The sequence below is a fragment of the Theropithecus gelada genome, chromosome 6, assembly GCF_003255815.1.
Source record: "Theropithecus gelada isolate Dixy chromosome 6, Tgel_1.0, whole genome shotgun sequence".
Lineage (NCBI taxonomy): Eukaryota > Metazoa > Chordata > Mammalia > Primates > Cercopithecidae > Theropithecus > Theropithecus gelada.
In genome coordinates this window covers 90,918,545-90,935,801 of record NC_037673.1, presented here as the reverse complement: position 1 = coordinate 90,935,801, position 17,257 = coordinate 90,918,545, and the positions used below count along the sequence as shown (strand labels likewise).

General features: G+C 37.2%; 1 protein-coding gene and 1 pseudogene across 1 annotated transcript in view; both read right to left on the bottom strand.

Moving 5' to 3' along the window:
- Window positions 1-253: 253 nt before the first annotated feature.
- The window catches only part of FAM81B (family with sequence similarity 81 member B), a 51,506-nt gene continuing 34,502 nt past the window's right edge, over window positions 254-17,257 (bottom strand). Inside the window, exons 6-10 of the mRNA XM_025388219.1 lie at window positions 16,174-16,303; window positions 13,829-13,935; window positions 4,238-4,373; window positions 2,213-2,408; window positions 254-547 (exon numbers count right to left, since the gene is read on the bottom strand). Of these exons, the coding sequence (XP_025244004.1) occupies window positions 414-547; window positions 2,213-2,408; window positions 4,238-4,373; window positions 13,829-13,935; window positions 16,174-16,303 (703 nt within the window). The 3' untranslated portion in view covers window positions 254-413. The remainder of the gene's footprint in view (window positions 548-2,212; window positions 2,409-4,237; window positions 4,374-13,828; window positions 13,936-16,173; window positions 16,304-17,257) is intronic.
- On the bottom strand, window positions 10,258-12,685 carry LOC112626142 (annotated as a pseudogene).

Genomic DNA, 17,257 nt, shown 5'->3' with positions numbered 1-17,257 from the left:
CTACATAGTAGCTATTAGTTTTAGACAGAGTACGTGCTCTCCAACTTGCCAGAGCTCCTGTCATTTTTAATGTATTACAACTGGCCTACTTCACTCATGTACCTTATGTAGATTCCTTTTTCGTTATTTGTAGATTTATATATATATATACACACACATACATATCTATCTATCTATATATATATATATATAGAGAGAGAGAGGCAGATATATAAGGAAATTTCTTAGTTTTTTCATTAGTAAATGCAAGACATCCAAAGCTTCTGTGCTTTATTATTTTTTCTGGTACATTCATCTCCTTAAAAGGAGACATTAGAAGCAGTAAACATCCCAGAGATAGTAACTTTCTTCTTCAGAACTTTTCCCAACGAATCACTCCATTGGCTGGTGAAAAAGAAGATGACTGAAAAGGTTTATACTTCCTGGAGTTCCACTATCTTACGCTGTAATTTCTTCAGGTCTTTCTGTACTTTACATTTCTCTAAATCCATCTTTGTTTTCTGTATTTGTTGGAGAGAGCTGAGAGAGTCATGAATTGATTTAAATCCTGTAAGAAGGTAAAAGAATAGGTACACTTAAACAATGCATTAGAACTTTTTTTAAAAAAGTTGCTAATTGGCAGTCCTACCATAATTGATTATTATTTAATTCAAAGGGCATTAAATGCTATTAAAACCAGCCAAAAATTGTACATAATCTGTTTCTTGTATGTCATGAAGATTCATTCACAATAGTGTTTCAACTTATATCTGGTTATCTGGTTTCATTGTGAAATTAATTATTTTTCTCCTCCTCTCCGCAAATACATTGCATAATTCTATATTGCAAGAGAGAAATTTAAAATATTTTATTCTTTCCGTATGCTTTGACAAGAGATTTGTATGATTTTTTTTTTTCAGTCTTGTTACCAAATTGAAGGTAAAGATCCCAGAGGAGATTTTAAAACTTCTCTGAAAGTAGCCCATTTGAGGGACCTCAGAGCAGCCCCCTGCTGCCCTCCTCCCTCCCGGCACTTTGTATATCTCTTACGTCTAGTCACTCATGACCACAGACCTATCAAACCTCAAGGTCTTAGGGCACAACCCATTTGTTATTCACTGGGGCCTTTCACATAGTCGTTTCTCAACACATTTTTATTAAAGGCATAAAGCAGCAAACCGTTAATTTGAAGTTCCCACTTTCTAGAACTCCTCCTCGTTAGTAAAATGAAAGAACTTGCAGATGGTAAATTCCTTTTCAGTTCACTAATGGAATGAAGTTTTACTAATGGAATAGGTACAATTAAACCTCTGATAGTTAAACAGAAAGCAGGGCCTTTAAAAGAAGGGCCAGTTAAGTTTGGGACATGATTCCTGGCCAGATAATTCATTATTTTGATATGACGGTGGGAGGGGTATATTGTGAGGGTTGAACTTCCAGGCAGCAAATTCTACTTATATGCCAGGAACATCTGGCAGATTGAGACCATCATGTCCTCCCAAGGCACCTCCAATGTATCTCTCTACAGGACCAAATTTGGTAGAATTTACACATGAATTTTTCTGAGATCTAGAAGAAAAAAGAAAAAAAATTACTTGGGACTTTCTCTAGTAAAGAAATTCTTCTGAGCCCTGGTAATTCTCTCAGAATTATGACTCAAGGCAGATGGCTGCTCCACAGCACCTATCCCACGTCCTTCCCTTTGACAAAGTAGAAGAGCCTTTCAAATTAATCCTCTTTGATGTTAGCTCAGCTTGACACTGCTGCCATTAGCTTCTTTAAAAGAAAAGCAGTCATTATACTGGACTCTACTAATTCATCCCTCTTTCTCACTTCTAAAGGTCAGGTCTCCAGTCTGACATCTGTCCAAGCTCATTACTTGTAGTTGAATGAGAAGGACATTTGATTTAGGCTCTTAATTTCATAACATACCCACAAGTCACGTCTTGGGTATCTCCAAGGATTTTCCAAGTCTGACAATTCCATGATTCTATGATCTTAGTTAAAAAAAAAAAAAAAAAATCTCACGCCAATGGCAGGCCTGTGACATTCCAAGTATGAGTGAAGAAAGTTAATTTATTTATATGCCTTCCAGTATAATACTCATATTCTACAGGATATTTAGAAAAGTGGATTAAATACATAAGGATGTCACTGATGACAAGATTGATCCCTGACCATTAGCTCAAAGTGGAAGACTGAGGGATTGAACAGGAAAGGACAGATATTCTACCTGATTGATATTCATTCTGCATTGTCTCTAATTCACCCCAGATCTGCTTTTCCATTTGTTCCATCTTTTTGGACAATTTATTTTCCATTTGCTCTACTTTACTTAGTTGTGTTTCCTGTTTCTCTGTGTTAATGAAATTCTCTACTTTGCTTGAAAGCTGCAGCAGTTTTTCTTCCATTTTATTTTCAGACTTTTCCTGTAAAAGAGATTATGGGATAAAACTTCTGAAACGTACATGGATTTATCCTTCAGCTTAGAGAAAATGTTTTTAACATTCATTTTTCCATGCTGAGCATGAAAATTCAAACCAAGTTCCTTTGTATCTAAAACTGTGTTCATAAGTATAAGAGTTAATCCCTTTGGCCCTGTTCATTTGTAGTTTCTGGAATTCAACATGTTATGGAATAAAAGAAAAGAGCTGTAGTGTGGCCCAGATTCCTTGAGAATTTGGCATTTTAGTCTAATATTCAAAGATATTTTAGATACCGCTTTTCCTGAGCTCCTTGCACATCCTCCTTCGAATTATATACCTCCATGTGGACAGACTTCAGCTAGAATAGTGATTCGTCATTCCAGTCATTTACTAGAATCACCTGGATCATACCCCGCGCCCAGAAATTCTGATTTAATTGGTCTGTGATGGAGCTCAAGAACTGATAGGATTTAAGCACTCTCCAGGTGATTCTAATGTGCAACCAAGGTAGGGACTGCAGAGGCAGCCTTAGGATAATCAGCCGCTTTTCTCCTCACTTCTCCACAGGGAATCTGAGAGCAGGAGCTGGGCATGGCAGGTATGACCCCTTTGGTTCTCCTCACTTTGGCCCCATCTACCTCAGGAATAAGAGTTGGTGGATTCCAGTCTCTGTGTTCCTTATGGTGGGAGGTTTCTGCCTGCACGATGACCCCATGGTTACCTAGTGCCGCCTATAACTGGTAAAGGAATCTGCCTAATTCAGGAGTGAAGAGCTAGCAGCCCCACTTGGCAACTGCGATCTCACCACACATACTTCAATAGCCTTACCAGCGATAAAGCTTTGTTCATCTCCAACTCTTGGACTCCTTTGTAGCTCTATCAGCTATTTACAAACTCAGGTTGGAGCTGGGGACATTATTTCCTGAGCTGCCTCTGCCTGAAGTCTCTCTACCTAAGTTCTCAAAACATCTTTAGTCAACTGCAGGACTGGCAGCCATTGACCACAGTGATGGCCTTCCTATTGGGTAAGATGTGATGGTTGCAGTGGAACAGGGGACTCTTGAAATAAGTATATTTCTCATGTACCTTGGTAGCCTCACCCCAAAGCTTGGCGCTGTCTTTACATGGTCTGATCTGAAAAAGGAGTTTTGGAAACCTTTAATCTACTAACAGATCTCCAGAAAAGTCAAATGATTTGTCTGCACATCACCCGGGGAGTGTGCCTATAACCACTGATTCCCAGGGGAGGCCCCTAGAGAGTCAGATTCCCTAGGGCTGGGGTGGCAATCTGGTTTTTTTTTTTTTTTTTTTTGAGACGGAGTCTTGCTCTGTCGCCCAGGCTGGAGTGCAGTGGCCGGATCTCGGCTCACTACAAGCTCCGCCTCCCGGGTTTACGCCATTCTCCTGCCTCAGCTTCCCGAGTAGCTGGGACTACAGGCGCCCGGCACGTCGCCCGGCTAGTTTTTTGTATTTTTTAGTAGAGACGGGGTTTCACCGTGTTAGCCAGGATGGTCTCCATCTCCTGACCTCGTGATCCGCCCGTCTCGGCCTCCCAAAATGCTGGGATTACAGGCCTGTATTTTTTTTTTAAATCTCTTCAGATTCTTTTGATATGGGTAGAGCACACTCTGAGAAAGACAGGTTTGCAGAGTTGGGGAGTAGCAAACAGGACCAGAAGACAGGCCTCTGGGCTCCTATTGTGGTGCTTAAAAAAAAAGTGACTGAAGCAGTGAAGATTACCATAAACGTAGAAGTGCAACCTCCCAGACCTTTACTCCCTGCTAACAAGGACCATGCAGGTGTTTACTTCACAAAATAACAGAACTCCTCACCAGTTTCTCCTGTAGGACCTTCAGACATTCATTTATATGGCCCAGATGGTCTTTTCTATATTTGAGAAATTGGTTTTCTGTCCATTTTTTATTATTCTCAACTTCTTCATACAGATTACTTGAAAGTGAATTAAATCTAAGGGAAAAAATGTTTTGTTTCATTTTAATAAGTGAATTTAAACATAAAAAATTAGTGTTGAAGAAGTCTGCAGTTTTTTGAGGTGATAAGACTCAATGTGCCTAGCCAAGTATTTGTGGGGTGATAATGGGAGGTGCAGAGGCAAGGTAAGTACACTCTGGGTTCCTGTCCTGAGCTTGAGTTCAGTCCAGCTACTGTTAACACCTCCTCTACATACCCTAAAATACATACACACATGACAGGAGCACTGTCGGCTAGGAGCTAACCACAGCCACACTGAAATGTAGCGTTATCCATGCAGAATTGCTCTCATGGCCTGGGGCTCACTGGTTGTGTGTGGAGGAAATACTTTGATAAGTTCACTTGGGGTGGGGACTATTACTCATGCTAGGAGTTGTCTGTCAAAGGCCAGATAGTAAATATTTTAGGCATCGTGGGCCATATGTTTTCTGTTGCAACCACTCAATGCTCCATTGCAGTGGGAAAGCAGCCACAGATAGTATGTAAAGAAATGAGTATGGTTATAGTCTAATCAAACTTTATGTAATATTCACATGTCATGAAATATAGTTCTTTAATTATTAGAATGCATAGAAACCATTCTTAGCTGTGGGTAGATGTGGCTAAGGGTGACAGTTTGCTGACTCCTGCTAAGTGCCAGCATGTGACTGGGAGAGGATCAGGGGCAGAGAGGACCTGCACTGTCTAGCAGAGGAGAGAAAGGTCAGAGGCAGGCAAGTGGAGGGAGAAAGCCCCCAAAGAACCTGGGAAATGCGCCAAGGGGGACTTTATGTTGCCTTTGTCTCAGGCAAAATCTTCCATAAAGTCCCCATTGCTACCAATGAGTCTATGTGAGTGGATTTTTTATAGGGGGCATTTAAAGAGGCCCTGAATTACTCATGTGGGGCAAAAACAGAAGTAATAGAGGTACAGGAAGGGACCTATGGGACCTGTCAAGATGCTGCACCATAGAAGTATTAACAGAGAATGAAGGATTTTTAAAAATGGAAGTGGATAAAAGGGTTGGAATTATATATCATCAGTTGAAAAGTCACTGTAGAGTGGCTGCGAGTTTGAGGAGAGAGGGGATTCCAATCTGAATTAAATCAGGTATGGGCCTGGGAAGAGGTAGGATGAGGGATGGGGACTTGTGAGTGGTTTCTGTGTGTTTTCTGCATACGACTTGCTCGTGATAAGATGTCGGCTTCAAATTCCCTTTTAGAATAGGTAAAACTTTTAGATTGGCAAGAACAATGTTTGTTATTGAAAGTATTCAGACTGTTTTACAATGTATGGTACAGACTGTTAAATTAATAATTGCTCTGATGTTTTCAGACAAAATTATATGCATATAATTTAGTTTGTGATGTTTATCATTGGAAATTAATGATTAAATCATCCTGGACATACACTGCATGTACATGCCTCTCTTTCTCTTTGGAAAAAGTGTTTGGGCTAATTGTTAGAAAATACAAGTTCTGTGAAATCACTGCTTTTAGGCTAATGGCTCTCAACTGGAGGCAATTGCCCCCTCCCACCTTCTCGCCCCCAGGGGAAATTTGGTAATGTCTGGAGACAATTTTGGTTGTCACAACGGAGAGATGTTACTGGCATCTAGTGGGTAGACACTAGGGATGCTGAGAAACCTCTTAATGCATAGGAGAGGCCCACAACAAAGAATGATCCAGCCAAAATACCAATAGTGCCAAGGTTGAGAAAACCTGACTCGATGAAACCAAGGAATGGGAAATGTAAGTTCATTTTCCAATAGTTGTATTAGTTACAGTCTAATAGCTAAATTCTGATCTTCGTCCTCTGAATTCTCTCATTATTTTTGACACAGAGTGATATTTTTCACATAGATATGAGGCATATCTTGATTGACTGTTGAGTACCTCAACGCTGCAGACGACGGAGTTGGCTTCTATTTGTGTTCTTTAGTCTACTTACGATTCCCAATCACCTGTGCTATTGGTTAACAGCTATTGGATCTCAGACAAATAAACCCACCCACTGAATATGTAGACTCCCTTATTTTAGCCAATTGTTTTATCTATTTGGAATACTCTTCCTCAGAATATCTATTGGCTCCTGCCCTCATTTCATTCAGATTTACATTCATACACCACCTTAAAAAATAGAACTCTTTCTCCTTATTTGAAACTTCCTATTCTCTTACCCTACTTAATTTTTCTCCAAAATTCTCATCACCATCTGACATACACTAATTTGTGTTCTATCTCCTCCACTGAAACTTAAGCTCCATGAAAGCAAGAATTTTGCATTGTTTATGGCTGAGAACAATGCCTGGAATATAATGAGTGTTCAGTAAATAGTTGGCTAAATGAACAAATGGATCATTCTTTCTCATTAAGTATCTTTTATTAGCATTGCTGACAAATAACAAATCATAGATTTGTGAATTTATTTAGAAATCTAATCTATTTTGGTTTTCATCTTCCTTTCCCTGCCTCTGGTGGAAGTATTAATTAATAGTCATAGTTTAGGGGCCCAGTAAATCCCCAGGTAATCAAGAGATAGCTTTACAATTGAGAATCCAGCCTTCAGTGCTCACCTTTACTGTATAACAAATAAATGAGAGCATTTACTCTTTTATCACTGATACAATATTAACTTCCCTCTGAAAACCAAGGAACCATTAAATATGCCCATGTAGTATCTCTGGAAGGGCATATCAGTAATTAAAATTCTGAAATTAAAGCCATAAAGAATGAATTACTACTTATGATCCTTTTATTATGAGATTTGCTTGCAATTGAGAATTAATTTTCCTAGTAACACTCAGAAGTTGGACTCTGTTGGTAGTTTATGAAAATTTGAAAGCATTTTTGAAACAGCAATCTCCTTGAGAGATGAAAAGAATAAGTAAAATAAAGGTTTGTATAACTCTTTTTCTTTGCATAGGATTTTCCCAGACATAATGGACATGATTTGCCATAATCTATTAATTACAGAACTTACAGTTAAAATGTCAACAGTATGAATCTATCTTAGATGACATTCACATTTTAGATCCCAAATCTTCTATTTCAATAGGTGTAAGAGCATTTCTATTAGATGTAGATAGATAGGTGATTAGATAGAGCTTTTTCTTTCCTTTTCCTCAAAACACAAAAGTCAGACATTTAAATTATAGCTAGAGACCTCACTAGGATGATGAGGGCTATTGGTTGTTTTTATGTTTTTGTTTTTAAGTGTTTATGCTGATTTAATCAAATTAAAATATACACCGAGAGCAATTGCAAGGGAGAAAGTTACAAAAGAGTGAAGGAAAGCTGAGTGAAGATCTACAGACACAGCAGAGCACAAGGAATAGAGCTGCAGTGAAGGATTAGTGGTGAAGGCAGCCAGGGTGTGCCTTCCTTGGTCATGGATGACGTACAGAAATGAGGATGTAGCTCTATCCTAGGCCAGTTTTGCCAGTGCACTTATGTCCCAAAACCAGTGTCTTGTGTTAAAAAAATCTATTGAATGAACTTTTCCAAGATTTTGAATTCTTGGAAACTATTACTGCTGGCAGCCTCTCAAGAACTTAGACAGGGCTTTGACCAACTGTGAATGTAAAAAGAATTAGTGGCCTTTCGTTTGCTGATAAACAGAAGATATTTTCAGTTTTTTTGTAATCATATTTGAAAAAGAGCTTAAGACAGACCATATGCTATTTTATTTTAGAGATTGAGTCTAAGATTCTAAGTTTCACATCAGAAACCAAAAATTAGTTCCAAGAAATACTGTTTTTCTACTAACTTTATACCTACAGATAGAACTCTCAAACTAATTTCTTCTTAATGTTTTATGATTTCTAATTAGTGACACTAAAAATCAATTCTGCCTCTACTCTGATAGAAAGACTTTTGTTTCTTGGATATTCCAAATTGTTCAAATCCCAATACATTCATAGCCTGTTTCCCAGCCACCCAAGTCAATGTGGTCTTTCCATTTTTAAAATTTCTGTGGTAGAATTAGTTTTCAATAGATAGAATTGTGAGATGGAGACATCATGAATTGATCAAAACAATTTGAGCTTTAGAATCAGACACTTTCTAGCTGTGTGATTTTGGGCAAATTAATCTCCATGGTTGTAGATATCCTCATCTTTAAGATAGGGATAAATAAGAGCTACCCTGCAGAGCCGGGTGCATTGAGTATCTGCAGCGCTAGTGGTTGGTAGGCATTCATTAATGACAATTACTATATTTATTGTTTCTGCCTATTGATATATCATCTCATTTAACATTGTCTTAACTTTTGCTTTTCCTGTGTTTAGCTTTTCACTTACGTTTTTTCTTCCCAACTGTAAGTGGCAAGGATTATGTTTGGATATTCTAAAACACAATGTACATAATATAGGTGCTCAAAAATCATTCATTCATTCATTGGCGTCTACTTCTGTTTCAATGTGCTGGGTGCTAAAGATACAAAGGTGAATGTGACCTATCTCTGCACTGGGTAATTTTTAACTTTCTATTGTGGTAGTGTTTTCAAAGTTGGATGATATTATTTGAGTCTATGCATTTGCTTTGTTGACCAAATACTTTTTCTTTTCTTATAAATCACTGTCTACTAAACAAGCATCAGCAGTAAGAGCTATCTAGGGAGTGACTATTAAGGGCTGCCCCTGCCAAACCCTTGTTAAAAGACAGCTTTATTTCCTGATGGCCAAGACTTTTGCTATGTAAGCACTAAGTAGTTGGCTTAGGACATTACTTAGCAGAAGCTCTGAGGATGATCCTTCTGAGGAGGAGGAACAGTGGAGGGGTTCAATGTATGTCTTTGTCGGATCCAGTGATGAGTGCCCAAATCCCAGCAATTCACTGGAAAACTGTCAGAAAACATTGTAGCTTTTAAGTTCAATATAAGTTTAGTTGACCATTAAACTTGAATTTGTAAATGTTTCTAAATGGGAAGATTGCCTATTTAACCTTTTTTTTTTTTTTAATTTGCAGACATAGTTTATTTATTTATTTAGATACAGAGTCTCACTCTGTTGCAAGGCTGGAGTGCAGTGTGGCATGATCTCTGCTCACTGCAACCTCCACCTCCCGGGTTCAAATGATTCTCTGCCTCAGCCTCCTGAGTAGGTGAGACTATAGGCGCGCGCCACCACACCCGGCTAATTTTTGTATTTTTAGGAGAGGTGGGGTTTCACCATGTTGGCCAGGATGCTCTCCATCTCTTGACCTCTTGATCCGCCTGCCTTGGCCTCCCAAAGTGCTGGGATTACAGGCATGAGCCATCAAGCCCGGCCAGATGCATAGTTTTAATTTTGAAAAATGCGCATGTCAACTTTGAGGTGTCTCAGCTGCTGTTTCTGGTGCTCAGCCGCCAGGAATGGTGGCTATGGAAGCCAAGGTTCTTTGTATGTTTTGGCCACTGGTATCATTTTGACAACCTGCCTTAACAGGTTTTGATTGTATCTTGGCAAGTGAGGTGACATGAAAGCCATCGTCTTGGATTTCAATTTACTAATGAGGATGGCGGTGGAGATGGAATTACCTCGGCGTTTTGAAGGCATTTGCTCCTGGATTCCTTGTCAAGACACCTGCGAGTAGGTGTGGCAAGGGGAAACCTTTTCAGTATTGCTCTTCTCTTCTTTCCCACCCTCAAGGTACCTGGGTCATTTTCCATGATTGACATCTGGTAACCACAGAGGTACCCTGAGTGAAGGTGGACCCGGCCTGCAGCAGCTCTGCTCTTTTTTTCCTACTTTCCTAAACTTTATTAGAAAAAAAAGCACTAGAACATAGTCACTTTTCTGGGATTCCTCCCCCAAAATGTGACGTTTGATTTCCAAACATGCCAGAAGTGTACATGGTTCCCAGTTGTACTAAATAGGTGAGAAGCTGAAGTCCTAAAGTGTTCATCTTCCAACTTCTCCCAATCTGTGGTCTGTCCTTGGATCAGCAATAATTGTCTGAACAGCTACTATGGCTTCATTAATTTTTGTCTGTAGCTCTCTGAGCTCTTCTATATGCAGCAATTGCAGAATTTGAGCAGCTACATTAAGAACTGCATCTCCTGCATCAAAACCAATAATATTTTGTTTAAAGCAACAGGCAAACCCTCTTTTGTTTGATTTGCCTTAGCAACTGCACCCTGTGTCAGGTGCTCCTGAGCCAAAATTCGAATTGCCTTAAGCATTACCAGGTGATCATCATGACATTGAATCTGAAGCAGGTTAGCCTTCACACCAGCCTTAACATCAGGATTATTTACGTGCAAATTGATCAACGGTTCTGCATTTTTAGTTGCATTGTCAGCAGTTTTTGCATAATCAGGTAGTAAGTCCTTGTATTTTCCAGCATTATCTCCATATTCAAGCCTAACAGCTAAAGAAACCAGTCAATAGCTTCTTGTTGATCTTGAATCTTGAAAGGACAGTCAACATCTCTGAGACACTTTTCAAAGAACTTGGGCCAGTCACTGCTGTGGATGTTTCTTAGATTACCTGTCTTCAATCTTGTAGTGTCTAATTTTCTGGTCTTCAAGCCAAACAAAGGTTAACCTTAACCTTGCTAAAAGACTTTTTTAGAGACTGGGTCTTGCTCTGTCACCCAGACTGGCATGCAGTGGTGCAATGATAGCTCATTGTGACCCAAACTCCTGGGCTTAAGTGATCCTCCTTGCCTCAGCCTCCTGGGTAGCTAGGACTACAGGTGTGTGCCACCGTGCCTGACTAAACTTAACCTTTAATGTTATTAAAACACTTTTATTTAAAAGTTAATCTCTTTATTCAGAGAAATCTCTTTCTTAAAAAAAAAAAACCGAATTCTACACATTATCTACTTTATTTTTAAATTTATATGTACCTCAAAATCCTAACATCAGCGACAATTTACTTTTTTTTTTAAGTAGTAGAACTACTTATTCTTATTTTTGTTCAAAGTTAACCTTGTTAAAAACTAAATCCAGTACACTAGATTGAAGCAGAAGTGCTCTGGAAAAAACAAAAACAAAAACAAAAAAAAACCCTGTCTTTCTCTTTGAGCAAAATACATTTTCAATACATATCTCAGTCAAATGGTTACTATCTCTAATGTGAAAGAATCCTACACATTGATAAGAAAATGACAAAAATCCCAATACAAAATTTGATAAATAATAATGGGCAATTCACAGAAAATTCAAATAGTAAAAGGGAATGCAAATTAAAACAGATGTTTTTTTCATCCTTTGGCCAGTATTAAAAAGAGAACACATTCATCACTGGTTAAAATGTAGAGAAAGGTCTTCTCATACATTGCTGGTGGAAGTGTAAAACCCTACAACATTTTAAAAAGGAAATTTATGAAATTAAAAAAATATATATATATATATACTCTTTAACCTAGCAAGCTTGCCTATAGAAAATAAAAGTGCCAGTATTTAAGGATATCTAAGGATATACACATACTACATTTTTTTGTTTTTTGTGATGATCATAAACTAAACATAATCCATTCAGCAATAAGATAAATGGTTGAATTAATTATGGCACATATATAAGTTAAAAGATTGTACAGCTACAAAAATGTTAGAATATTTACTGATTTGGAGAGATATCCAGTATGTACTAGAAAAATCAAAGAATTGAGTAATATGTATAGAAATTATTTTTAAAACCCATGCTGCCTCTATACATGTAATACATACATATCCTTTCTGTTATATATTTATATTAACAAGCAGGAAATTGAGGACGGCTACATCCCTGGTATTGATTACAACAGAAGGCTGATATGCTGACCTCTTTTTTCACTGTTGTTGTTGTTGTTGTTTTTACAATTAATGCATATTTTTAATTTTTAAAACCGGAGAAAATTTAAATATAAAAGTCAGTTGTGTAAAAATGAATTATTAGAATTATTTGCCTGGGGAAAAGCGTGCTTTATAGATTCACTGTCACCTACTGTAATACTACTGAAATGTTAAGACTTCACTACTTAAAGTGAGAAAAAGATTCAAGTTTACACTGTTATAAAAGTGTCCAGATTCAGATTTAACTACTCAGATGACTTTCCATAAGCCAAATTCCCACAGTACCAAACAGAAAAAATAAGCATCATCAATAATGAAGCAGTTAACCCTGGATCTCAAACATTTCCTTTTTCTCTGTTTTCCACTTGTTAATATACCTCATCCCATTTCAGTTTATAAATCCCATCCCTTCCCTATACAATCAATTCTTAATCTGTATATCTAGAAACAGATTACTTTTCTACTTTTCCTTTGGACAGTTTTCTTTGTCTTAATTCCAAGCTAAAGGTATTAGATCTAGTATCACACAGCTATTCACCGAATACCTTCATTGTGCTAGAATTTAAGAAAGTAGGAATGCTTTCTTAGAATATGAAGAACATGGATATTTTCTGTTTACTCGACAACTACTCCATATTTTAGTGAGGACAATTGTTTTACATCAACTTGTAAGACACACATATTTCACATTTGAGCATCTCCAAAATCAAGAGCTATCTTAAAATGATGATATGCTGTGGTTTAATTGTTAGCTTCATGTCTTACAGGTACAAAATTATAATGGTGCATGTTATATTCAGTGGCACTTAGATTTAATAAAATATAGTACAGACGGGAAAAAATGGAGAAAGTAGAGTATTATCAGGATACTGGATTTGACCAAGGCATTAAACCCAAATGGCATGAGACATAGAAGAAAAAGAATAAGAGTGTAAGGGACAGTAGATAGTATCCAAGTGACTAGAATTTCCCTCTGCCTGCACCACGACCCTGGGAAATGATGTTTTTTTTTTTTTTTTTTTTTTTTTAAAAAAGGGATTTGATAATAAGGAAGCCAGTAATTTGAACATTTGTAGAGCCCTGTCTCCTTTACTGCTTTCTCCATTGAGTGGAGGAAAAAATTCAGTTTAAGATGGGGGTAGAGACCAGTCTTTTTTTTTTTTTTTTTTTTGAGACAGAGTCTAGCTCTGTCGCCCAGGCTGGAGCGCAGTGGCCAGATCTCAGCTCACTGCAAGGTCCGCCTCCTAGAGACCAGTCTTAAAAAGAAATAATGTAAAGGAGTAAATAGAGGACCTTAGAAAGAATCTTAAAGGAAAAGCTTGTGTATCAAAATCATTTTTTAAAATATTTGATAATCTTGAGGAATGAAATTATTTTCCATAGTGCTTTACTTTGAGACATTTTAATATAAAATTGATAATAAGTAAAAATTACAGGAAGGGCAAAAATGATTGTGTCAATTCAGTTGAGACATTGTGCAATCAAAGTGAATGACAAGATTAATCTTCATAATTCTTTTATTATAAATAATGTATAAATTACTTTAGTGTAGAATATTCTCTGTGTTAGTTCACTGCTTTATTTCTTGGCCAGGTTCAAATTCCTGGGATAGGTTTTTATTTCATGCTAATGCTTCGTTAGTCAAAACTCTTTGGAATGCACTTAACAGAATTAAAAATCTTCTATTCACTTACTTGAATTCCAAAAGGTTCATTTCGTGGCGATAATCCCCCTGGACCATCTTTAACTTTGAGGTTTGCTCAGAATTGGCAGTCTCTATCTTTCCTAAGAGCTGCATCACCTAGTCAAAGTACAAGAGGGTTTTTTGTGTGCATATGAACAAAACCACCAGCATTCACATTAATATACTTTATTCCTTTCAGGAGCCGGGAAACAGATTTGAACGTAAAGCATGATTGCACTTGAAAATGCCTTGTGTTCAAATGAGTATTATAGTTATGCTATCTTCAAGGAAAGAATAATAGGGAGTGTTCCATTCTGTTGTGTAGAATATTCTTTTTGATCATAGGCCATCTAATGATATAACAAAAACATGCTATTTCCATTAGTTTGTTTATTAATCTGTTAATTTGATTATATCTTTACTTCTCTATTGTCTCCCCAGTTACAATACAATATATGGTATGCTACTGCCACCATATCCTCAGTGCACATTAGGTGATCAATGGTAAATGATCAACAAATACGTATTGAATAAATGTTTAAATACACAATCAGGCTCTGAGGAAAACACACATGACTGGCCCAAGATTTCCAGATAGTATTCTGACATGAACACAAATGAATCCCAAGTGAAATGACTTAGGGCATTTAAGGATAGGAAAAAAACAAATTCTAGTTTTAGAATTTACGATTAGAGCACCTTCCAAATTGCCAGAAACATTGAGAAAGTTCCTTTATGTAAAAGAACTGGATTAAAAAATAGATGCAGAATTGCAATCTGTAATCATGCCTAAAGTAGTCACTTCTAAGGAGAATGAAACTACATGATTGGCTTTGGTCAAACAGAATTCAGCTGCTAATAAAGGTGGTCATAGGAGGAGAATGGGCATTTAATAAAATGAGTTCTTATGAAAGAAAGAGGAGAGTAATGGAAGGATTTGAATAGTTAAGTGTTGGGTGGGCAACCAACAGTCCTTGAGTAGCTATTTACAGGAGAAAGATACACTTAAAACAGGCTAAAGATGGAAATGTTTGAAATAAAATAATAGGCAATTTATTATAAAGAGAAATTATAGGTAAAGGCAAAGGAAAAGAAAGCAGCAGAGCAATATTAACGTTAGGTAAAATATCACTTAAAGCAAAACACATTTAAAAATGGGACAAAGATGGTCATCTTTATAAATGAAGAGTAAAACTCATTGTGAAAATAGACAGCTGTGCATATTTATATATTGAGCAAAAAAGTAACAATACATTAGTGATTTTAAATGACTTTTCTTGACTCTTTACTGGTCAAGTAAGTAAAATATAAATAATGATACAGGAAAATATAAAAACTATAAATGTATTTAATAGATTTATATACCAAACCATGTAACTTGGAAACAGCATTCTTTTTTTTTTCAATATGTTGTTGATATGATTGAGTACCTTGAAAAATAAAGAGAGTTTAAAAATTGGGCCTAATAAGATGGGTAAGAGGTAGATAAGGAAAGCCAGATGACAGATGAGACTAGAGGAAACTATGTGCTCAGTAACACCTGCTCTGGACTAACTGGCTCCCACCAACAAATAACCAAATGCCAAACTTTCATATTCCCAATTTCCAGAGGATTTCTACTTTGCTCTGCCCAGATGACTTCAGAGGAGAAGAGAAGTGATTGTTTTGCATAAGACATGTGACAAAGTGGAGCACAGAAAACTTGGCATTGGGCTGCACTTTAGTGAAACCAATGGGAAGATGAAAAAGAGACACTTCAGGCAGAAAAGAGCACGAACTAGGGGAAGATGTGTAATATCTTGGTGTGAGTGGGGACCTACCTACAGGGAGCTCAGCATCACTGGACATAAAGGGTGAGTCAAGGAGCACAGTCAGTCTAGAGATGGCCTTTAAAATCCAGACCAACCAAAGGACTTACATGTTATTTTGTAAGAGATACAACCCATTGCAGGGCTTTAAGCAGGGATGTAACATGAACAATTCACATTTATGTTGGACTTTTAATAATAATAGCTTCCATAGGAAATTCTTTTGTTTATATTCCTTGGTTCCATAGTCTTTGAGTAAAAATCATTTTACTACTTCCAGAGAGTAAAACAATAACAGCAATGGTGGACTCAAGCAGTGTATGCTTAGAGTAGATGACTGTGTTGGAAAACAGCAGACAATTCATTAAACATTTGTTGATTGAATTGACTGTTCCCACAGTGTACATGAGTGAGCTGTCAGAAGTACACCCTTTGGAAGAAAAGAGTTCTCTTAAAAAATTACCACCTGATTGGGCATTTTGATAAGCTATAATGATCTTACTTCTGGCAGTAACACATAATATGAGTCCCATCTATTTTCAGTTACCTTCATGTCCAAATTCTTGGAAAGGGTTTCCAGGGCGGGCATGAATTCTTGAATGGCTTTCTCAATTTGCCGGTACTCTTGCCTGAAGAAGTGAATGTCTCCAGAAAGCTTCACGATGCTTGAATCACATCTAATGGCAAGATGGAAATTGGTGTGAGATCAATATCTTTATAATATTTGTAATACTAGAGTAGACACCTGCACATTCATTTGATGGCCAAAGTTCTAAAGTCATTTGAAGAATGAGTTGGTAGATACTGGAGTGTATTCAGGAATCTCTTCATTTTTCTCTTCTCTTTCTGATGAGAGAGAAACCAGGTTGAATGCATTGGCTCAAACTAGAGCACCAACTTGAAATAGTTTAGATGGGGATATTGTGGTAAATTGAGGGAAATTTTACATTTTCAGCTTGATATTAACTTAGTCATAGGGAGTTATAGCAAATTTTGATGTTTTGGAAATACAGGCTGCTGCCTATGGTTAGGCAAAATTAAAATTTGTTCCACTTTTATATCCTGTTCTAAATCCATTTTCCTCTCTTTATCCGCTCTTCTTGGCCCCCGGACTGTCAATTCTCCTTTGGCAAGAAAAGGTGTCCCAGCAACCCAAAATCTTCCAATCCATCTTCTCCAATTTCTCACCCTTTTAGCCTCAAACAAAACTCCTGTTCCTTGAATGGTCTCAGTCAGGCATTGCCATGTTAAGACAAAACCAATTCGCACTAACATATGAATGAAGCTTTGGTCCATAAAGTTGCATGTGATAATTTGCGGAAGGAATTCTGGTCAGAAGGAGCTAGTAAGGTGAGCTGAAGATTATCTTCCCAGTATGTTAGGGAAGATAACACACAGAACCACACCCTCACAGCCATTACCCTTGACTCTCTTGGGAGAGAGCAGGTTGTACAGTGTATTAATGGTCAATTTCTGTATATTTTCACATATGCATGAAGGATAGGTTGAAGAGCACTGAACGACTTTATCTTTTGTATATCTGAGTTATCAGGATTATTTTGATATTTGTCATTTTATAAAATAACTGTTTTGACTGTCATCAAATAATATTAATTAGGAAATACATTTTC